The 22,621-nt window shown below is 56.3% G+C and overlaps 1 protein-coding gene across 2 annotated transcripts in view; it reads right to left on the bottom strand.

The window, feature by feature from the left end:
• KIF17 (kinesin family member 17) overlaps positions 1 to 22,621 on the bottom strand; it is a 50,901-nt gene that overhangs the window by 12,085 nt on the left and 16,195 nt on the right. For both annotated transcript variants that reach the window (XM_068968686.1, XM_068968687.1), the window contains exons 6-11: positions 17,953 to 18,062; positions 13,390 to 13,537; positions 10,996 to 11,549; positions 10,159 to 10,233; positions 8,662 to 8,870; positions 5,399 to 5,630 (exon numbers count right to left, since the gene is read on the bottom strand). In XM_068968686.1, coding sequence (XP_068824787.1) covers positions 5,399 to 5,630; positions 8,662 to 8,870; positions 10,159 to 10,233; positions 10,996 to 11,549; positions 13,390 to 13,537; positions 17,953 to 18,062 — 1,328 coding nt within the window. The remainder of the gene's footprint in view (positions 1 to 5,398; positions 5,631 to 8,661; positions 8,871 to 10,158; positions 10,234 to 10,995; positions 11,550 to 13,389; positions 13,538 to 17,952; positions 18,063 to 22,621) is intronic.

Raw genomic sequence — 22,621 nt, 5'->3', positions numbered from 1 at the left:
AGTAGTCATGTATGAATGTGATATGTGAACCATAAAGAAGGCTGAGAGAACTGATTCTTTTGAATTGTGCTGGAGGAGACTCTTGAGAATCCCTTGAGAGCAAGGAGATCAAGCCAGTCAATCCTAAAGGAAATAAACCCTGAATATTCATTGAAAGGACTGATGATGAAGCTGAAGCTCCAATATTTTGGCCACCTGTTGCAAAGAGCCAACTCACTGGAAAAGACCCTAAAGCTGGGAAAGACTGAAGGCAAAAGGAGAAGAGGGTAGCAGAGAATTAGATGGTTAGATAGTATCAGCAACTCAATGGAAATGAATCTGAGGAATCTCCAGGAGACAGTGAAGAACAGGAAAGCCTGGCATGCTGCAGTCCCTGGAGTCCCAAAGAGTCAGACACGCCTGAGCAATGGAACAACAATCAACTGACTTAAAAATAAGGAGATCATCCAAGATTACTGAGTGGGCCCAATGTAATCTATGGTAAGTTATGGTAAGTTATGACCAACCTAGACAGCATATTCAAAAGCAGAGACATTACTTTGCCAACAAAGGTCCGTCTAGTCAAGGCTATGGTTTTTCCAGTGGTCATGTATGGATGTGAGAGTTGGACTGTGAAGAAGGCTGAGTGCTGAAGAATTGATGCTCCTGAACTGTGGTGTTGGAGAAGACTCTTGAGAGTCCCTTGGACTGCAAGGAGGTCCAACCAGTCCATTCTAAAGGAGATCAGTCCTGGGTGTTCTTTGGAAGGACTGATGCTGAAGCTGAAACTCCAGTATTTTGGCCACCTCATGCGAAGATTTGACTCATTGGAAAAGACTCTGATGCTGGGAGGGATTGGGGACGGGAGAAGGGGACGACAGAGGATGAGATGGCTGGATGGCATCCCCGACTCGATGGACGTGAGTCTGAGTGAACTCCGGGAGTTGGTGATGGACAGGGAGGCCTGGCGTGCTGCAATTCATGGGGTCGCAAAGAGTCAGACACCACTGAGCAACTGAACTGAACTGAACTGAGTGTAATCTATATACCACCATGTGGGAGAGGGACGGAGAGAGATGAGTAGAAGAGGTGTGTTAAAGGAGATGCTTGGGAATTCCCTGGGGGTCCAGGGCTTAGGACTCCACGTTTTCACTGCCGAGGGGGTGCGTTCAATCCCTAGTTCCATAAGCAGAGTGGCACGGTCACAGATAAAGAGGAGAGGCTTCAGAGAAGTAAGTCAGGACAATCAAAGAGACGGGAAGCAGGAGAGAGACTCTCCAGGCCAGGCTGTCTTTGGAGGGGGCCAGGCAGCAGGAAGTACAGGCTGCCTCTAGAACCAGCGTGACCATGGCTGACAGCCAGCAAGGAGATGGGAATCTCAGTCCTCAACCACGTGGGGTTAAAATCTGTCAACAACCTCAAATGGACTGTCCCCTAGGATCAGAAAGAAACACAGCCCTGCCAACAGCTCGAGGTCGGCCTTGGGGAATTCTAAGCGGAGAAGCCAGCCACGCTGCACCTGGAGTCTGGCCTCCAGAGCTGCGGGACGGCGTCACCTTAACACGTTTCTTTGCTTGTTGCTGTGCCGGCCCTTCCTCGCTGGGCCGGCTCCTCTCCAGTCGTGGTGCCCAGGCTTCGCGTCGCCGTGGCTCCTCTTGCTGCGGAACATGGGCCCCAGAGTGCTCGCGCTTCAGCAGTTGAGGCATGTGGGCTCAGCAGCTGTAGCTCACAAGCTCAACAGTTGGAGGCACGGGCTTAGAGGCTCTGAGGCATTTGAGATCCTCCCAGGATCAGGGGTTGAACCCATGTCTCCTGCACCGGCAGGCGGATTCTTTACCACTGAGCCACCAGGGAAACCCACTGTGAAATAATCAATTTGTGTTGTTTTAGGCAACAAAATGTGTGGCAGTCTGCTACAGCAGCCACAGGAAACTAATGAAGAGCTCTATTTAAAGCCACACTTCCGTATGGACAGAAAAGTATATTTTTGAGAAAAAAAATGAAAACAGCAACCTAGTAAGCAAACCCAGCCTTTACCTCTGTATGGCTGTTAGCACAAATGACACCATCCTGGACCCATTCAGTTCTTCCTGTCCTTCCACTGCCCCTACCTTGGACTGTGTGTGTGTGTGCTAAGTCGCTTTAGTCATATCCGACTTTTTGTAACCCCATAGACTGTAGCCCACCAGGCTCCTCTGTCCATAGGATTCTCCAGGCAAGAACACTGGAGCGGGTTGCCATGCCCTCCTCCAGGGGCTCTTCCTGACCCAGGGATTGAACTCACGTCTCTTACGTCTCTTGCACTGGCAGGAGTGCTCTTTACCACTAGCGCCACCTGGGAAGTACTGTGTAGTACATTTCTTTCGTGTGGCCAAGGGCTTTGCAGTTAATCAGTTCAGTTCAGTTCAGTTCAGTCGCTCAGTCATGTCTGACTCTTTGAGACCCCATGAATCACAGCACACCAGGCCTCCCTGTCCATCACCAACTCCCGGAGTTCACTCAAACTCATGTCCATCGAGTCGGGGATGCCATCCAGCCATCTCATCCTCTGTCGTCCCCTTCTCTTCCCACCCCCAATCCCTCCCAGCATCAGAGTCTTTTCCAATGGGTCAACTCTTTGCATGAGGTGGCCAAAGTACTGGAGTTTCAGCTTTAGCATCAGTCCTTCCAAAGAACACCCAGGACTGATCTCCTTTAGGATGGACTGGTTGGACCTCCTTGCAGTCCAAGGGACTCTCAAGAGTCTTCTCCAACACCACAGTTCAGGAGCATCAATTCTTCAGCACTCAGCCTTCTTCACAGTCCAACTCTCACATCCATACATGGCCACAGGAAATACCATAGCCTTGACTAGACGGACCTTTGTTGGCAAAGTAATGTCTCTGCTTTTGAATATGCTCTCTAGGTTGGTCATAGCTTTCCTTCCAAGGAGTAAGTGCCTTTTAATTTCATGGCTGCAGTCACTATCTGCAGTGATTTTGGAGCCCCCCAAAATAAAGCCTGACACTGTTTCCCCATCTACTTCCCATGAAGTGATGGGACCAGATGCCATGATCTTGGTTTTCTGAATGTTGAGCTTTAAGCCAACTTTTTCACTCTCCTCTTTCACTTTCATCAAGAGGCCTTTTAGTTCCTCTTCACTTTCTGCCGTAAGGGTGGTGTCATCTGCATATTGTAGCTAATAGATACTGTTTAATTGTGATTAAGTCCCAGTGGTCTCTATGCCCTGGTAGTCGCCAAACAACGATGAAGACCTTCACTGACATATTCCCAGTGCCCACAAGACTAGTTGCTGCTGCTGCTAAGTCGCTTCAGTTGTGCCTGACTCTGTGCGACCCCACAGACGGCAGCCCACCAGGCTCCTCCGTCCATGGGATTTTCCAGGCAAGAGTACTGGAGTGGGGTGCTACCGCCTTCTCCGACAAGACTGGTTACCCATTCATAAATCTTGACTTAAGAGTGCTCTTCCTGGGACTTCCCTGGTGGTCCAGTGATGGAGAACACGCCTGGCCATGCAGGGGACACGGGTTTGCTTCCTGGTCTGAGAACTAGATCCCACGTGCCGCAGAGCAACTAAGCCTGCGCACCACCACAAGCACGGAGTCCAAGCAGCCTAGCCCGTGCTCCACAAGAGCAGTCACCACAGCGAGGCCCGCGCACGCAGCCTGAGAGCAGCCCCCACCACCGGAGTCAGAGGAAATCTGCACGTAGCAACAAAGGCCTAGTGCAGCCCCCAAAACAAAACAAACAGGACGTGCTCCCTGCTGTAGCTCCCACCCACACCCTGGGCAAACACAGGGCCATCCTAATGGCCCCTCGGTGCTGCGGGGCACCGCTGTGAACGCTTCCAGGGTGCCATCTGTCCGGCCCCGCCCCGTGACTACCTTACCCTAAAATTAACTGATCCACTGATTACATGGAGCCGCCTGCCTCGTTTTTTGGTCTCAGGGTACCTCATTTTGGTGGGTACTTTTGGTTCCCTCCATCCTCCAACAACTTCGGCGTTCAGTTGTTACTGAGAGTGCAGAAAAACATGACGTTACGCAATAAACAGAAGAGAGCAGGTGTATCTGTTCAGCGCCACTATTAAGAAATAGGAAGTGAAAATCAAAAGCATTTCAGCAGAAGAAAGTTCCCCCAAAGCACAAGCACACGCAACCAAATGTTAAAAATGCAACTCGACGCCCCAGTGTAAATAGTTTTCTTAAACAAATATTCGCAGGTGTGGAATTTTCAAGTCAGAAATCCAAAATTTTGAAATGGAGAAAAGTGAAGAAGGTGCCAAGTGGGACATTAACACAAAACCAGCAAAGTTTTTTTTCTTTTAAATTTAGATTTGTAGACCAAAGTACAAGAAAGACCAAATTTGATTAAAGATATGAAGTGTAGTAAGAAAAGGCATAAAAACAGCCAAGAAAAAAATTTTAAACTAAAGACATTTAAAGACCAAAAAATACCAGCTTTAATGCTCTGGCAAGATGCCTTGGTTGCCGCGCTGAGTGGGAATGAGGAGGGGAGAGCAGGTGGCCAGGGAGGGCGCCATGAGGCCCAGGCCCACCGGGAAGATGCTCCGAAGGCCACGCAGGTGTCGGTCACAGGTGGCAGAGCCTCGTTTCCCTCCAGTCCCCTCTCCCCACGCTCAGCCACGTGGCCGCCTTTCTGGTTCCTGAACCACGGACCACATTCCAGGCACCAGCCTGTGTCTTCCCCTAGACCGCTTTCCACCAGGCCCCACCTGAGAAGCCACCACCTGCACCAGAACAGCCGTGTCCTCCCATCTGAAGTGGCCCCAGGAGCTTCTGGGGTCCTGCTAACTCTCAGAGCCCCCAGCCAGGCGCAGCTGGCCCAGAGCACTCCCTTTGTGGAAATGAATTCAGTTGTGCGTTTGTACTTCGATCAAAGTAAAAAACATCAAAATGAAAGAAAAAAAACCCATCAAAATGAAGCCGCCCCTCACCTCCCTCCCGTCCCTGCCCCCTATTCTCTTTGTCGGGCCAGAGTTTCTTCCTTATTTCTCTGCTGTTACTGCATACTTACCCTTGGAGAAGGGAATGCCTACCCACTCCAGTGTGCTGGCCTGGAGAATTCCATGGACTGTATAGTCCATAGGGTCGCAAACAGTCAGACACCAACTCAGCAACTTTCCCTATTGCTTGCTTACACACACACACACACAGACACACACACACATGCACACACACGAGCTCTCCACTACTGCAGAGATGAACCTGTCACCACGACAGCTTCCAGAACAGGGCGTGGCACACAGCAGGCACAGAATACAGGCAAGGGTCAAGACCTGGTGTGAACGCCCACCTAGTGCTCCTGCCTGGGGGCGGGCCCGCGGGGCGGGGCCTGCCTGGGGGCGGGCCCGCGGGGCGGGGCCTGCCTGGGGGCGGGGCCTGAGCCCGGGCCTCACCTTCCTCTGCATCTTCTCCAGCAGCTTGCTCTTGGCCCTCACTTCCTCCTGGATGGAGTCATAGACGTTGAGCAGCACCCAGTCCCCGCTGTCCTCGTCCGAGTTCTGCAGGGCCGCCACCAGCTGCTTCTTGCGCTCGTCCGCGTACCGCTTCCGCCGCCTGTGCTTCTCCTTCAGGTCCTTGTTCTTGGCCTGCTCCCCCCCGACCACCTGCTGCTCCAACAGCTGCAAGCTGCCGGCGGGGAGGAGAAAGCAAACGTGACAAAGTCTGCCGATCACTGAGCACTGGCGGTCCAGCCTGATCTCCCCGACTGCTTCCAACAACCCCACTTGACAGGCAGGTACACTGAGGCCCGGGGAGGCGACTGCTGCTGGCTCGGGCTCAGACCCAGCGTTCCTGCCGGCTCTACCCGACTCCAAGCCTGTGCGCTCGCTCAGCCAGCCCGCTCCTCCCAGGGCTGCCCCACCCAGTTCCCGGTGCTGGTGGTCCTGCCACAGAGCAAGCTCCTGGCTGTGCTCCCAGGGAACCTGCAGATCAGAGTACCCCTGGGTTGTGGGGAATGTTCCTTACGGTCAGTGCATAATGTTTCATCAGGGACACAAACAGTGCTTTTTTTTTTTTTTAATATTTATATCTAAAATGCTAAAAAAAATTTATAGAGTTTTGCCTTTTAAAAGCACAAATTTGAAATAACTACAAAGGCTCAGGTGGAAATCCTCACTCTACTAAAGCACCACAGAAGCATCTTGACTGTGCCTCTTCCCAAAGGGATGTAAGGGTCGGATAACTGAAGGCGTGACATGGACTCATAACAGGATAGGCGACCATGCTCAAGGGAGGAAGGGAACCATGCACACCCAGCCTCCCAGTCCAGACCTGCTTCAGGCTCGGCTCTGAGCTCAACAGCAGCCAGGATACAGGTGAGCCACGTCCAAGTCGCTGCTCTGCTTAAAATCCTCCTAGGGGCCCCATCAGGATGGAGCCCAAGCCCCGGGGGTCACACATCTGCCCCGGAACCCCACCACCCCTTCCTTGCTCCAGCTTTAACCCGGGGCATCTGCTTCTCCAAACACCCAGGCTGTTTCCACCCCCTGCACCCGCTTTGCGCCACCTCAGCTGTGCCCTGTCCCTAGAATGCCGCCCCCGAGACATCTGTGCTGTGTACTTTCTTCAAGGGCCCCCTCTTCTGAGAAGCCCTCCCTGACCGCACTCCAGACCACACCGTGAAAACCACCACCTGTGCTGTGAGTTTTCTGTGTGCCCCACACCAAGCTGCTGCCTCTCGGGGCATCGTGTTGTGCGGCCCTCACAACAAACGTCCCAGCCTGGAACTCTCGCCGTCACCCACTGTGCAGGTGAGAGACTGAGGGACAGAGAGGTAACCTCAGCCCAGGTGGCAGAGCTGGGCGACGGTGGAGGCAGACGGGAACGCAGCCAGCCAGTCTAGTTGCTCCAGAACCTGACTCCCCCTGGACTGAGAGCTTCTTGAAAGCCAAGGTGATATCCCATGCATGCTTGAGTCCTGACGCCTGGTACATAGTAGATGCTCCGTTAGGGTTTGAACCATAGTCTGTGGGACCAGGAGGGGGCTGAACCGCTGGCTGTGGGGCTGACTCCGTCATGGAGACGGGCGTGACAGCAATCTCATTTATGGAAGTGAGAACCAAGGCTCTCAGATGTTAAGTGACTTGCACAAAGCCACATAGCAAGGGAGGAAAGTCCAGGTCGGCAGGCAGCCCCAGGGTGTGTCGGGAGTGGCCTGTCCCTAGAGGGAGCACGTCTTCCACGAGGGAGGCACTGGCGGCTAAGCCGTGTTGTTGATGTGCTAGTCGCCTGGTGGTGTCTGACTCTTTGTGACCCCGTGGACTGTAGCCCACCAGGCTCCTCTGTCTGTGGAATGCTTTAGGCAAGAACACTGGAGTGGGAAGCCATTCTCTTCTCCAGGGGGTCTTCCTGAAAGAGACCGAACCTGGGTCTCCCACACTGTCCAGGTCAGTTCAGGCACTCAGTCGTGTCCGACTCTCTGCGACCCCATGGACTGCAGCACACCAGGCTTCCCTGTCCTTCACCAGCTCCTGGAGCCTGCTCAAACTCATGCTATTGTGTCGGTGTTGCCATCCAACCATCTCATCCTCTGTCGTCCCCTTCTCCTCCTGCCTTTAGTCTTTCCCAACATCAGGGTCTTTTCTAATGAGTCAGTTCTTTGCATCAGGTGGCCAAAGTATTGGAGTTTCAGCTTTAGCATCAGTCCTTTCAGTGAATATTCAGGACTTACTTCCTTTAGGATGGACTGGTTGGATCTCCTTGCAGTGCAGGGGATTCTTAAGAACCTTCTCCAACACCACAGTTCAAGAGCATCAATTCCTCAGCACTCAGCTTTCTTTATGGTCCAGCTCTCACATCCATGCATGACTACTGGAAAAACCATAGCCTTAACTAGTCAGACCTTTGTTGGCAAAGTAATGTCTCTGTTTTTGAATATGCTGTCTAGGTTGGTCATAGCTTTTCTTCCAAGGAGCAAGCGCCTTTTAATTTCACGGTTGCAGTCACCATCTGCAGTGATTTTGGAGCCCAAGAAAATGAAGTCTCTCACTGTTTCCATTGTTTCCCCATCTATTTCCCATGAAGTGATGGGACCAGATGCCACGATCTTTGTTTTTTGAATGTTGTTTTAAGCCAGGTTTTTCAATCTCTTCTTTCACATTCATCAAGAGGCTCTTTAGTTCTTCTTTGCTTTCTGCCAAAAGGGTGGTGATATCTGCATGTCTGTATTGATATTTCTCCTGGCAATCTTGATTCCAGCTTGTGCTTCATCCAGCCTGGCATTTTGTTTGATTTCTGCCTCCCACATCGTAGGCAGATTCTTGACCATCTAAGACCCGGGGCAAGCCTGTATCGCCTGCCCTGGGCTCCTGAAACCTGCAGGGCGGCCCCAAGAAAGCCAGGTGGGGACTGTCCCCATCCTCCCCACCCCCCGCACCCCCCCAGTAGCTGCTCCCCCCGCAAGCGTCTGATGGAATCTGGAGGCACCTGAGCCACTTCCTGAGCAGAGAGCCCTGCCACCCAGCTGACCGATCCCTCTCCCCTCCAGTCCCTCCTGGGGAGGACCGAGCCCCTGCAGCCACGTTTGGGGGAGGGCTGGGTGGGGCTCAGGAAGGATCTCTGGGCCCAGGGGTGCCATCCACCCCTGGGCCCGGGCGGTGGTCCCACCACGCCCATCCCCCGCCCGCCAGGTCCCACTGCCTTGGGCTCAGGTGCTTACCGGGCGAGCACCTGCTGTTGGTCCACGGTGGGCAGGAGGTCATCGGCGAGCGTGGCCACGTCCTCCCTCCTCGCGCCGGCCCCGGCCAGCAGAGAGCGAGGCTGAGCCTCCAAGGCCGCCGGCGCTTCAGCCTGGGCTTCCTGGGCTTCCGCGACAGGCTCTGCCGCCAACACCAGCTCCTCTGTCACCCCTGGGCCCAGGTCAACCTCCTAAGTGCAACCAGAAGCCAAGGTGGAGGCGGGGGGGCCAACTCCTGGGCACAAGCTCGCCACAGCCTCAACCCCAGCTGGGGCGGCCGGACCCTGGCGGCCCACAAGGTCGCTACGGGCTCCGGGACACCCCATCTTTAAAAACATGCACCCAGCCAACTTCCTGCCGCCTTTCCAACACCCCCCAAAACAGCCTCCAGCTCACTCTCCCTCCTGCCCCTTACCATCTAGGCTCCACACAGCAGCTAGGGCAATTTGTGTTGGTTTTTTGGTCCTGCTGTGCAGTTGGCAGAATCCTACTTCCCCAATCAGGGACTGAACCCATAGAACCAAGCCCCCTATGGTGGAAGCACAGAGTCCTAACCACTGGACCACCAGGGAGTTCCCGGAATTTTCTTAAACTATAAATTGATCCTTCGCAGACCCTCCATCACATCTGCAGTCAAACCCAGTTTCTTCCGCGGCCTGCGGCGCCCCTGGTGCCCACCCGCTCCTCCCGCTGCCTGTGTCCTGCCAGCCCCGGCCCCCCACCCATCCCACTGCTTCCCTGACCTGCTTTTCTGGCACTGAGAACCTCGAGATCTTTCCGGCCACAGGGCTCTGGCACCCACTGCCCACCTGCCCCCCCCGCCCTCGCCGGCTCCGTGCTCTCTCCCCTGCCGCCTTGGCCCCTTCTCCCTGCCTGAGTCCCACATCTCAACGCCACCTGCTGCCCAGGGGAACCCCTGACCTCCCTGGATACCCTCTGCTGAGAGGCTGCAAGCTGGCTCCTACCCAGCGATCAGGCCCAGAGGCCAGCAGGTCGCTTCCTCTCTCCACAAACATGGGCAGATTTAAGGTCTTCCTCCCGTTCCCCTCGGATGGTTGTACTTTCTGAAGCAGAAGTGGAGGTGGGGAAAGGTAGGGTCTGAGAGCAGCAGAGCTCACACGGCCCCCCGCCGCCTGGGGGGTTCCCTGCCAGCACCTTGGGGCCCCCAGCTCCGCTCCATGGCCCTCATCCACTACACACGCTGGGCCTCTGTGCTTTAGACCAGGGCTCCACCACTGAGCAAAGGGTGAACATCACCCTGGAACAGTGGCCTCTCGGTAACAAATCAATAAATAGAGAGGTGAGGACTCCTCCGATTTGCATGCTGCTTTGTGCTGGGGGAGGGCCGGGGGTATTGTCCCCATTTTATGGGTGAGGAAACTGAGGCCAGAGAGGAAGGAGACAAGCGAGAGCATCCCAGGAAGAATCAGGTCCCTGGAGCTCCCCCCACCACCACCACTCAGGACCGGGGGCACTCACAGTCCTGGGCGGGAGGTCCTCGGCCACCTCAGCTTCAGACCCGAGGTCAGCGGGCGCCGGCAGATCTCCCAGGTGCTTGCAGGAGGACAGGTTGGGGGAGCAGGGGTTGGGTCAGGATCACCCTCTGGGCCCTGCCCCGCCCTTCCCGCCAGCTCCCTGCCTGCTCCCCAACCCCGCCACCTCTTCCTGCGGGGAGAGGGGAGAACAGAGGAGAGAGGAGGTGAGGCAAAGAGGAGAGGCACTCCTGTTCCAGGCCTGCCACCTGCCTGACCTCACAGGACACGTGCGTCAGCATCCCCATTTAACAGATGAGGAAACTGAGGCCCAGAGAGACGGCCGGACAAGGTCACACAGCTGAGTTAGGGGTAGAACAGGGATCTGAACCCGGATCTCTCTGATTCAAAGGCCTGTACGCTTTGGACAGAGAAAGAGAGAGAGAGAAAGGAAAGGAGGGGAGAACAAAGAAAAAAGATTTTTAAACATAAAACAGAGGGTTGAAAAGGGAGAGAAGGCCTTGGACTGAGAAGAAGCAGCCCCTCTAGACCCCTAGGCGGCCCCTGAAAGGAAGCAGGACTCTCACAGAACCCCCGCCTCCCCTAGGAGAACAGGCAGGCTGACGAGAGGTGTAACCATGGCAACCAGCAGCCGCCCCACACGGGTGTCCCTGTGTCAGCAGAACAGGGGCCCAGCCGGCATCGCCTGGGATCTCATCCCGACCTTCCCACTGGTTTACAGAGCCTTAGCCAGAGCTCCCCTTTCCCCGACCACCCCGGACCCCTGAGATGCAGCCACGCCCCCGCCAGGCTCGCCCGCTCCCCTGAACTTCCGCGTGTCAACCTGCGTGACGTCAGGTACCTGCGTGATCACCTTGGGGACGTCCACCGGGGGCACGTCCGGCCCGGACACCGCGGAGGAGAACCTGGCCAGCTTGGCCGCCACCTCGGCGTAGGGGTCGTGCAGGCCGGGTAACAGCTCCAGCGCCATCAGCGGGGGCTCCTCCCCCAACAGGGGCTCCGCGGCGCCCCCGCCCTCGTCGTCAGGCAGTAGGTGGCGGCCCCGGGCGTCTGAATCAGGCACGGAGAACTCCCGGCTGCAGGGCTCCTCCGGCCCAGAGAAGGCCGTGCAGGCGGAGTTCTCTCCCAGCGTGGAAGACTCATCGGACCCCAGAGACGCCTCGGACTTGGAGGCCGCCACCTTGGGCAGCTCCTCAAACCCGGAGGAGACCTGAGCCTTGAAGGAGTCCTCACTGGGCACGGGGTCAGGCATGGAGTAGATCTCGCGTCTCTCGGCCATCTTGAACTCGAAAGGAGTCGAGTACTCCGAACTGCTGGCAAACTCAGCCCTGGACAGGACCTCAGCCTTGTAGAGGACTTCCGCCTTCAGGACAGCCTCTGCAGGAGACACCTTCCTTTAGCTCTTTATAGGGTGGACTAGGGGGGTGGGAGGCAGCCCTTCCCTGGAAGCTGGCCTCAGGCCCACCATCTCCAAGAGACCAGCTTAAGAGTCAGAGCCTCTGGGCCCCCAAACGCTGACTTCTGCCTCTTCCAGGAAGTCCTCCCTGACCAGCTCCATGATGTCTCCATTCTCCGACCGCCCCAGCCATTAGGGGCTGGACTCTTACCCCTGTTCCTTGGGTCTGCTCTTTATACATAAACTGGCTGTCCTGCCAGTATTATTGCCTCAAAGGCAGAGAGCTCCTGACCCAAAGATTTCACACCCAAGACCCTCAGGGCCCACTCCTGGTGTAACCAGCTCCAGGCCCTTGTCCACAGGACAAGCTAGAGCTGTGGGGGTTAAATGAATGCTGCAGATGAGTTTAGCGAGACCAGATAAAGTCCCTCGGAGGCCTGATACTCAAAGTGGGCTGGAGGAAACACTTTCCAGGACAGAAAGTGCTAGAACCTGCTCCTCGGTCTTCCTCTGGGGCTGCATCTCCCTGCCAGCTGGGATGGGGGACAGTACCACGGGCCTCCTGCTGCCAGCTCACAGGCCAGCTCCTTCAGGTCCATCCACTACTTTGTCACCGTGTCCTGGGCTCCCCCGAGAGAGCCCTGATGTCCCCTTTGCTAGGGTCATTCACTCCCCAGGTCAGGGGTCCCCAAGGCCCAGGAGCCGGGCCACATGGCCAAAGGAGGGCAGCGAGTGAGTAAACCGAGCTCCACCTGCCGCACCCCATCACCTGTGATATTGCCTGGCCCACCTGCCCCGTCTGTGGAAGAACTGTCTTCCACAAAACAGGTCCCTGGTGCCAAAAAGGTTGGGGACCTCTGTGCGTAGCTCACAGCCTGAACCTCTCCGAACCTCTCCCAGCCTCGGCTTGCACACCTGCCGTGTGAGGAAGCAGTGAGTCCCAACTCACCGAGGGCAGACAGGTGAAGTGCCTACCTACCCAGTACCTGGCACACAGCAAAGCCCCGTAAATGGGACCAATGATGTGAACACTGTCATCATTACAACGTGGATTTTATAGTATTTATGGGCTTCTCTGGTGGCTCAGATGGTGAAGCGTCTGCCTACAATGTGGGAGACCTGGGTTCGGTCCCTGGGTCGGGAAGATCCTCTGGAGAAGGAAATGACTACCCACTCCAGTATTCTGGCCTGGAGAATCCCATGGACAGAGGAGCCTGGTGGGCTACAGTCCATGGGGTCGCAAAGAGTTGGGCATGACTGAGTGACTAACACTTATAGTGAGTCCTAGGAAGTCTGGGCTGCCTGGCAGCACAGGGTATTGGAAAGATAGCGGTGGGGTGGAACATTCTAGAATGTCAAACAGAAGACAAAAATTCCCAGGAAATTAAAAAACTCTTGCTATGGATTGCCTAGTTTGGGGTGTGGTTGCTCTGGTGACAGATGGGCTCTAAAGTGGAAAAGAAACTGTAGAAAATGCAGAACCGGGGGAAGGGACTTGCCCATAAAACTTGGGTGATACGTGGCCGCTCTAAGTCAGCCTTGGGTGGGCACCCAGCCTGCCGCCCCCAGTGCAAGGCCGTGGGTGAGAACGCTGGCCCCGGGATCAGACTGCTGGAGTCAAATCCCAGCTCCGCTTTAAAAGCTGTGTGACCTCGGGGAATTTCCTCACCTTCTCTGGGCCTCAGTTTCCTCAGCTGTCAAGTGAGGGTAATGAGGTGCTTGCCTTGCCAGGCGGTTGCAAAGAGGAAACAGAACTGGGGCCCGTGGGCGGGGGGGCGGGGCAGCAGGCTGGGCTCCTCCTGCCGGGCGGGGCCGGCCCACCTGTCTCCTTGCGCAGGTTCTGCTCCAGCGTGGACAGCTTCACGTCGTATGAGTTGCGCATGGCAGTGATGTCCTCCTCCAGCCGGGCCCTGGACTCCTGCTCCGCCTTGTAGTCGGCCCTCAGCCGGGCCAGGCGCGCCTCGTACTCCTGGAGAGGCGAGCGGGGGGCAGAAGGGAGCGCTCTATCACCGCTTCCCATCGCGGCTTTAAGCCTCCTCTGTCCCATAATCCAGGAATCGCAGCTGAGCCCAAGGAACAGAATTAAGATTATCTCCAGACACTGGGGGGATTCCTGGCTGGGGAAGACCCTTCTGAACTTTTGTCTGAGCGTGTCTTAACACGCTAGTAACATATGCGTGCATGCTAAGTCTCTTCAGTCGTGTCCAGCTCTTTGCGACCCCATGGACTGCAGCCCACCGGGCTTCTCTGTCCGTGGGATTCTCCAGGCCAGAGTACTGGAGTGGGTTGCCATTTCCTCCTCCAGGAGTTCTTCCCGATCCAGGGATCAAACCCACGTCTCTTACGTCCCCTGCATTGGCAGGTGGGCTCTTTATTGCTAGCGCCACTTGGGAAGCCCGTATATGTGTCTATAATCTAATTTTTCCACAAAGCAATAGATCACAAACACCTTTCTTCATCGACAAATACGGTTTAACCAAACGGTCCTCAACCCATCGAAGACAAAATAAATCCCTATAGCTCTGCTTAGCCATCCATCTTCCCCATCACCACCAGTTCCTGCCCAGACCTGGTTCCCCACTTCTCCTCTTGAGTAAGACCTTCCTCCACGGGGCAGCTGTGTGTCCATGGATCATGCTTCAGGGACTTCCCATGGTTGAGGATAAAATCTACTTCCTCCAGTCGACCTCCAGTCCCCAGTGACCCGGACAGCCCACCCCATCTTTGTCACACTTGGGCACGGCAGCCCCTTTCCACTCCTAGACACACCCACTCCCCCGACCCCCGCCAGCCTCAGGACCTCTGCCCTCGCTCCAAGGCAAGTTCACCCCTTTGGGCCTCAGCTCAGCGACACCAGCTCAGAGAGGCCTTCTGTGAGTGCCCTCTCGGAGGATGCCCGCTGCCACTCTGGCACTTTGCTTACTTCTTCTCAGCCTGGACCAGAAGTTCCACTGTTCTCTGCGCTTGTTTGATTATAGGTGAACCGCCCGGCTCCCCGGCCAGAGGGCAAGCACTGTGCCATCTTATAGCCGTGATGCCGGGCACAGAGGGGCACCTCTGAGTGCTGTGCCACCCAGTTGGCAAGTACGTGAAGCAGAACAGCTGGGCAGACTGTCCAGGCGTCTAGTGCGTGCCCCCCGGGGAAGGCCGAGCCTCTGTGAACTCACAACGCCCTGTGAGCTGCGGCCTTCTGGACAGGGTGGCCCTGCAGCGGTAGTGAGCCAGGGGGCGGGACAGGGTTAGAGGGGGGAGCCCCTGCGCACGCCCACCCGGCCCCCGGGAAGTACGGGACCAGCGCAGACCCCCAGCACGGCACAGCCAGCCGGCCGGGGCTCCCAGGGAGGGAGACGAGACAGACCATCATGAAGACCCAGTGGTTTCCGCAGCTCAGCCGAGGCGCCACTGACCTGCCACCGAGACCCAGGGAAGGCCCGGCCTGCCCAGAACCACACGCAGCTCCTGGCGGCCCCCCCTGAGACCTGCAGCCCTCACCCCGCCTGCCTTCTCCTGCCCAGAGGTCCCCTGGCCGGCACTTCAGCCCTGACCCCAGTTCAACCCGGGCCTCAGCCCAGCGGCATCTACAGCCTAGCAAGGCCTGACTGGAGACACACACACTTATCCGCATACACGCACACACTGTTCTCACGTGTAAACATGTGACCCCCAAATCACAGGAGGAGCTCGAAGTGGGGAGCCCCCTTTCTGGTTTCTCCATCTTCCCTCCCCTCAACGCTCCTCTCTCGCCATTCCGTGTCCATCCCTTCACAGAGGAGGAGTGGGAGAAAGGGCAACAAGAGGAGGAGACGGCCGGACGGCGTCACTGACTCCATGGACATGGGTGAGTGAGTGAACTCCGGGAGCTGGTGACGGACAGGGAGGCCTGGCGTGCTGCAGTCCATGGCTCACAAAGAGTCAGACACGACTGAGCGACTGAACTGAACTGATGACAAAAGGTTTTACCAACATTAAACCACTTAATCCTTACTGCACAGTTATAGAGATTTCAAAATGTTTTTTGATCTGTACAGCAAAGCGATTCAGTATATTTGCAGATTATACTCCTGAAGAGGTCACCCTCCCCCAACATCCTCTTTTTAAGACTTTTTGTTTTTGTTTTTGTTTTGTTTGATGTGGGCCACTTTTTAAAGTTCTTATTGAATTTGTTACAATATTGTTTCTGTTTTGCTTTGTTTTTTTTGGCCATGAAGCAGGTGGGATCCCAGCTCCCCAATCGGGGATCAAACCCATGTCCCAGGCATTGGAAGGTGAACTCTCACCTGCTTGACCGCCAGGTAAGTCCCTCTGGCATCCTGCTGGGGCAGTCATCCACGGCCAACCCCGCCACGGGAGGACTCCGCTCTGTCAGTGCCTGCCCCTCCGCCACACTGGACGGCCCCCTCAGTCCCAGATCATTCCTCCCAGTCCCTAAAGCATGCTCTGCTACTTCCAATCATTATTATTGTTTGGCCATGCCATGCAGTTTGCGAGATCTAGGGCCCTAACCAGGGACTGAACCAGGAGCCACCTCCCTCCAAGAGGTGGAAGCACAGAGTTCCAGGGACCACCAGGACATTGCCATGCTACTTCCAGCATTAAAAACAGCACCACCTGCCTTGGCCCCACACTTGCCTCCAGCTGCAGCACCTAGTGGGTGTGCAGAAGATGCCTGTGGCTGGCTGAATGGGACAGGCGGGGCGGAGAGAACGCAAACCCAGGAACTCCCCCAGGCCCGCTGGCACCTTTCACACCACCCAGCCTCTTCCAGCAGCAGAAAAGCCGCTTTCTATCCACTCCCAGAGATGAGGGAAGGCTTCCCTTGGTGGCTCAGACGGTATAGAACCCGCCCGCAATGCCTGCGTGTCTAGTCGCTCAGTCAGGTCTCTCTGCAACCCCACGGACTGCAGCCCATCCAGCTCCTCTGTAAATGGGATTTCCCAGGCAAGAATAGTGGAGTGGGCTGCCATTTCCTCCAGGGGATCTTCCCGACCTAGGGATTGAACCGGCGTCTCCTGCATTGGCAAGCAGATTCTTTACGCGGTAGCATTGGCTCCACCAGCAGCCAGGCCAGAAGAGCAGCGCGTCTCCCCATGACCGCTAGGGGGCGGCAGTGCCCTGCTTCTCACGCTGCCAGGATCCACCCCCGCCCGCCCAACCCAGCTTCCCCAGGCAGGAAGCTTGCATCCCGGCCCCAGGCCCACCCCACCCCACCCCCGCCCGTCCCTACCCTCAACCCCAGCCCGCTCCGTCACCACCCCCCCCCCAGCCCATACTGTTTTGTGGCCAATGTCTACTCATCCCTGTGTGACTCTAAAACCCTCCCTGAACCCCAGAGTGTCACCGCTCTCATCCTGTGGGCTTTTGCTCAGACATCCCCGCAGGAGCTGGGCCCAGGGCTCCAAGGCCAGCCTGACACCGACTCCGCCCCAGGGGCAGCAGGGGAACAGGTAGAGTGAGCGGCTGAGCCCCCAGAGCCTTCACGGGGGCCCCACTGGGGGATATTGGGGGCTACATCCAGGCCCCTACTTGAACAGTACAAGCCCCACCCGTGATGGGCAGCTGGGGGTTCTTCGGTCGATGACCCCCAGCCCTCCAGCCCACAGCACAGAGATCCCCCCAGGCCTCACCCGGTCTGCCTCCCAGAGGCTGGGCCTCAGGCCCCCACAGCCTGCCCCGGGGGGCTTCCAGGGGCCCCAGGACTGAGCCCGTCTGAGGTCACAGTTGAGGGGCAGAGGCCCAGCTGCAGACACGCTCTGTCCCTAGTCCCTGCTGAGCTGGCCTTCCCACCAGGCAGAAGCCAGCCGCCTGCAGGGACCACTGAATGTCAAGCCCCACCCCATGCTGTGGTCTCGGGATGTGAACCCCCAGAAACCAGGTGTCTGGCCCTGTGCGTGCCTCTGGGGTCAGCTCCACGCCTGTCAATCAGCTGTGGGCTGGAGGACCGCGGGAGGACTCAAGGGCCCCAAGGTGACAGTTTTTTCTGGGAGGCCACACGTGCCCCTGGGGGCTCCCCGCGGCCCACCCGGGATGCTCCGCTCTCAGCCCCCAGCCCTCCCACTCTGACCTGCTCGGTGAGGCACCCGCCAGCCCCACTACCAGGGACGCCCCCTCCCCTGCCGTCGCTCCACCGCCAGCCCTTCGAGCAGGACGGGCAGACGGCGGACGGGCAGACGGCAGACGGCCGGGCAGACGCCTCTCTTCTCGCCACACCAGCACTCACGGGGGACGGACTGCGCTCCGGAGGCGGGAACCCCGGTTCCAATCCTGGCTCAGATTCACCTCGGCTGTGTGACCTTGGGCAAGCCCCCCAGGGGAGGACGGCGGGGAGGCAGTCTAGTCCTGGAGCCCCACCTCCTGCGGGGCCCACGTGCCCAACCCGCACCTCACCTCCCGGATCAGCTGTTTCTCAGCCTCCATGTTGCGCTGCATCACAGGTGGAGACAACGGCTTTTCCTCAATCTGGACAGGGCTTGGGGGCACCTGACTGTTCAGCAGAGCTGGGAGAAAAGCAGAAACGAGGGCCTCTGACCAAGGTGTGCGTGGTCTGCCGGAACTAAGCGTGCGCGCCTATATGTGCTCAGAGTCTGCCAGGAGCCAAGCGTGAGGAATCCCACCCGTGACAAGGTCATGACGGAGGAAGCTGACATACGCAAGGAGGTGATCAGACTTCGGGGGTTCCCCCTGGCATTTCCTGAGCATGTACCCTCAAAGCCAAAAATCTGCCGGCCTTTGAACTCTGCTTTTCCACTCTTCTGATATTCTCTGGAAAAAAGTCAACTCAGGGCTTTAGTCTTCTGCATTTGAAAGGGATGTTTCAGTTAAACCCCCTCTGATAGCTCTCTAGCTTGCCTAACAGGTTCCCCAGACCTCTTACAGCTTGTGAATTGCTTACAGCCCCCCAACCGCGAGAGGCACAAAGCTTAAAAGCATCTTAAAGATACAGAGCCTTTTCTAAAGAGTTAAAAATTATATTGGTAGAGGGTTTTCACTGTTGACTCAATGATTGCCCCCAGGCCTCCATATTCTTTATCTTTTAGGCACCTGGGAGGATGTTAATCAATGTAAACAGGATATGGAAAAAGATATATAATAGTTTTGATGTTAGCAACACTAGACTTTTGAGTTAATTACTTTTCTCTTTGTTGTATATCACTGCACTCCTCTTGTGTCCTTGCTATATAAGAATGTAACTTTATTTAGTGCTTTCTGAGAATGGCACCAGACTTTGGGAAGATCAACACAAATAAGTCTTCTGGTTGACAAACCCTTATCAGAAAAAAGGCTGTAAAATGTTAATTGGCCCTTTTGGCCAGAAGATGATGTAAATCACCTAAGACTTGTGTATACAATTAGGTATGCCGAGAGAAAAGCCTGGTTTTGATAAGAGTCTGGGCTGCTAACGCTGCATAACTTTGTATTACCCATTGATCTCCATGTTTTATCAAAAGTATAAAAGGCCTTCTGAACAATAGAGGACGGAGCCAGTCGCTGGACTGGTTTCCCCCGTGTCTCTCTCTCTCTTTTTCCTTTTCCTCTTTACTTTAATTTCAGGCTGAATTCCCATCTGGGGCGCGGAAGCTCGCCAAGTCTACTTACTTGCCCTGGCTGTTAGACCCGCGCGAAGGGAGCCTAAGGCGAGGCACCCTTAGATATTCAAGCGAGCGCCGGTGGCCCAACGTAGATGGTGCAAATTCCTTGTCTGGAATTTTATTGGTCTTCCGCATAATCCAAGTTATTCAGCCCTCTTTCTCCACTTAATTTTCCTACTACACTATTTCTTCCTAATCTGATCTTATGTTAATAAATAAATAAGTCTTTCCTCGCCAACACCGTCCATGCTTCGAATTCCCTGGATCCACCGGGGCTGGACCCCGGCAAGAGTCATGGCTGACTCTGCGACCCCAGGGACTGTAGCCCGCCAGGCTCCTCTGTCCACGGGATTTCTCAGGCAAGAATACTGGAGTGGGTTGCCATTTCCTTTTCCAGGGAGTCTTCCTGGATTGGGGATCAAACTCAAGTCTCCTGCGTTGGCAGGCAGACTTTTTTCCCACTGAGGCACCTGGGAAGCCCCTAGAAACTAAGCAGAAAACCATAAAATGACAACCATGTGCTCATATAACAAGACCTCAGTACTGAGCTTATTTTGAGGGCATCTCTATGTAAAATGCCAATGTGCTTGTCCATCAAGCCTTTCTTGGGCACCTGGGGGTTTGGCACTGAACACAACAGACAGGTCTCCACACACACATCACTTCCATCTGGGGAAGAAAGGCCAGCAAGAGGCAAAGAGATTCTTCCAAAGAAGAGAAAGCAAGCAGGGAGGGTGCGGAGAAGACCAGGCGGAAGGGCTGTAATTTAAATCCTGTGGACAGGAGAGGCCTCTTGGACAAGGTGTGCGGAAAGCAGTGATCTGAAGGAAGTGAGGGAGAGGGTCAGGCAGAGATCCCAGGGACAGACAGAGCGAGCGGTGAGTGTAAAGGCCCTGTGGCAGGCAGAGGGCCGAGACTGTTGCAGGAACAGCCAGGAGGCCACTGAGGCTGGAGCAGAGCGAGCGAGGGAGAGTGTGAGCCAAGGGCATGGCAGAGGGGAACCTGCCGGCCCTGGCGAGGACTCTGGCTTCAAAGTCTGGGTTCCACCGGGCCATTGGAGGGCTCGGGCAGGGCAGGACTCCCGTCTGAAACAGGAGTTCCCTGGCTGCTGCGTGAAGAATATACTGGGGGTACCAAAAGCACAAGCCAGGAGACCTGCTTGGGGTGGGGGGTGCTCTGCAGTAATTCAGGTGAGAAATGCTACCGGCTCAGGCCATGGGGTTGCAGTGGACAGAGTCTGGACCTGCTCCAAAGGTTCAGTTCAGTTCAGTCGCTCAGTTGTGTCCGAGTCTTTGCGACCCCATGGACTGCAGCATGCCAGGCCTCCCTGTCCATCACCAACTCCTGGAGCTTGCTCAAAGTCATGTCCATAGAGTCGGTGGTGCCATCAGCTAAAGGTTTAGACGTTGTTCTAAAGGCAGATACAACAAAAGCAAGAGGGCAAAAGTGAGAAGCCAAGGATGCTGACACCAAGGTTTCTGGCTTGAACATCTGGAAGGAGAGAGGGGCCACCAGCCGGGTGGGGACAGCTGCAGGACTGGTGAAGATTCAGCGCTCAGTGTCCCATACATTAGGTTTGGAGCGATGATTAGATAGATGGCAGGATGTTCAAGACTGGAATTCAGAGGACATGGTGTATCGATCAGGTTCATTGTAATGATGTTTTAACACCCTGGGGGGCTTGATGGCCTGGAGGGGACAGTCCTCCCAGGGTCAGCCAATTCCTAGGGGGAGTCAACAGCTTTTGGAGGAGCCCACCTTTCATACGCAAACCAACCAACCTCAAGTCCACGGCTGCTTCTAACTCTCCCACCCGAAGCCAGTATTTCCTCTGCCTGAAATCAACTAGGGCCAGCACCAGGCGAGCAAGGACAGCATCATGCCCTGATCCCGCCAGGCTTCCTCACACTAGTCAGTCCTGGGCCCTTTCTCCTGCCTGCTGTGTCTTTCCACCAAAACCTCGATCACGGCTCTGGCTCAGGCTGCCCCTGGCTCCTCTGCAGATTGACCCCCTCTGGGGCTTCCTCCCCACCCCGTGGCCCTGCGTGGCCTGCCTCTCATCGCCGGGGTAGCCGAGTAATGTCAACACTTTCTTGCGATGACATTGATCTCTCTGTGTCACCACTCAGTCAGCTGTATAAATTAAGACCTGGGCACACAGCACACAGCCAGGACAGAGGTCCACGTGTGAGACTCGGGAGCGGGGAGGTGGTGGTTAAAGCCGTGAGACCAGAGGAGCCAGCGTAGACAGAGAAGAGGCTGGAGGACCGGCCCCAGGGCAACCTGACGTCAGGAAGATGGGGAGACTCGTCCATGGGAGCTGAGGAGGGGCAGGGGCACTGGGGCGAGGGTGTCCAGGAAGCAAAGGCTTCAAGGACGAGGGCGGGGATCGTCTGAGTCAACGGATGCAGGGGGCAGGTGGGGCCTCAGGAGGACGGATCGCTGGATTTTATCACCAGGAGGCACAGGTTCGATTCTCGGTCTGGGAAGATCCCACATGCCTCAGAGCAACTGAGCCTGTGAACCACGACTGCTGGGCCCTAACACCGCAACTACTGAAGCCCGTGCGCCCTGGAGCCCGGCTACACAAGAGAAGCCAGTGCAGTGAGAAGCCTGCACACAACCACAGAGTGGACAACTGGGGAGAGCCCACGCGGTGACCAAGGCCCCGCGCAGCCAAAACTAAAGAAATAAGTGACCCTTCTAAAAGCCAGGAGGCGGCTTCAGCGGGCTGGGAGCACAGGGCCTGCCTGAACTAGGGGCAAGGTGGCGGGCCGGTGAAAACAGACCAGTGTTTCCCGAGTTGCTGAAAAGGGGGGAGGAGAGATACGCTGGTGACCAGAGGGAGGGCTAGGGCTGAGAGGGCGCCGGCTCACAGGGTGTGCCGGGTGATGGGGACACCCGGCACTCTGAGTCAGACACCCCTGGCTGGGCTTGAGGCCCAACTCTGTAAAGTCAAAGCACCAGGTACAGTCTATGGAGCCTACGGGACAAGTTCCGGGCTAAGCCCACATGTGAACCATCTCATGCAGTCCTCCCAACTGCCCCACAGCCATCACAAGGCGGGTGACCCATTTCACAGATGAGGACACTGAGGCTTGGGGGCGTCTAAGTCACTTCCCCGAGGAGCCAGAATGTGAGGCAGCGGCTACTGCCCGGCTCTCCGCTCTCTGCCTGCCAGGCACCATCATCCCAGCTTGTTTGGGCTCTACGCTCCGAATCCAGGGAGACAGGACACAGCCCGCAGCCCGCAAGTCTGCTGTGGCAACCACAGGAGGTCTGCAAGCATGTCAGCTGATGCATTAGGGTTGGGGGCCCCCAGCAGAGCGCCCCAACTCCCTCCCGGTGCCTCTCACCCCTCCTCCATCAAGGGTCCCCTCACCGATCCTGGGGCCGGAGGGGAAGAGGAGGAAGGCAGGCTGCCCAAGAGGAAGCCCTCACCGTGGCGGTCAAGGCCATCTTCACTT

This window comes from Capricornis sumatraensis, chromosome 3, assembly GCF_032405125.1.
Source record: "Capricornis sumatraensis isolate serow.1 chromosome 3, serow.2, whole genome shotgun sequence".
Taxonomy (NCBI): domain Eukaryota; kingdom Metazoa; phylum Chordata; class Mammalia; order Artiodactyla; family Bovidae; genus Capricornis; species Capricornis sumatraensis.
The sequence above is the reverse complement of the archived record's forward strand: the minus strand, read 5'-3'. Positions and strand labels throughout refer to the sequence as shown.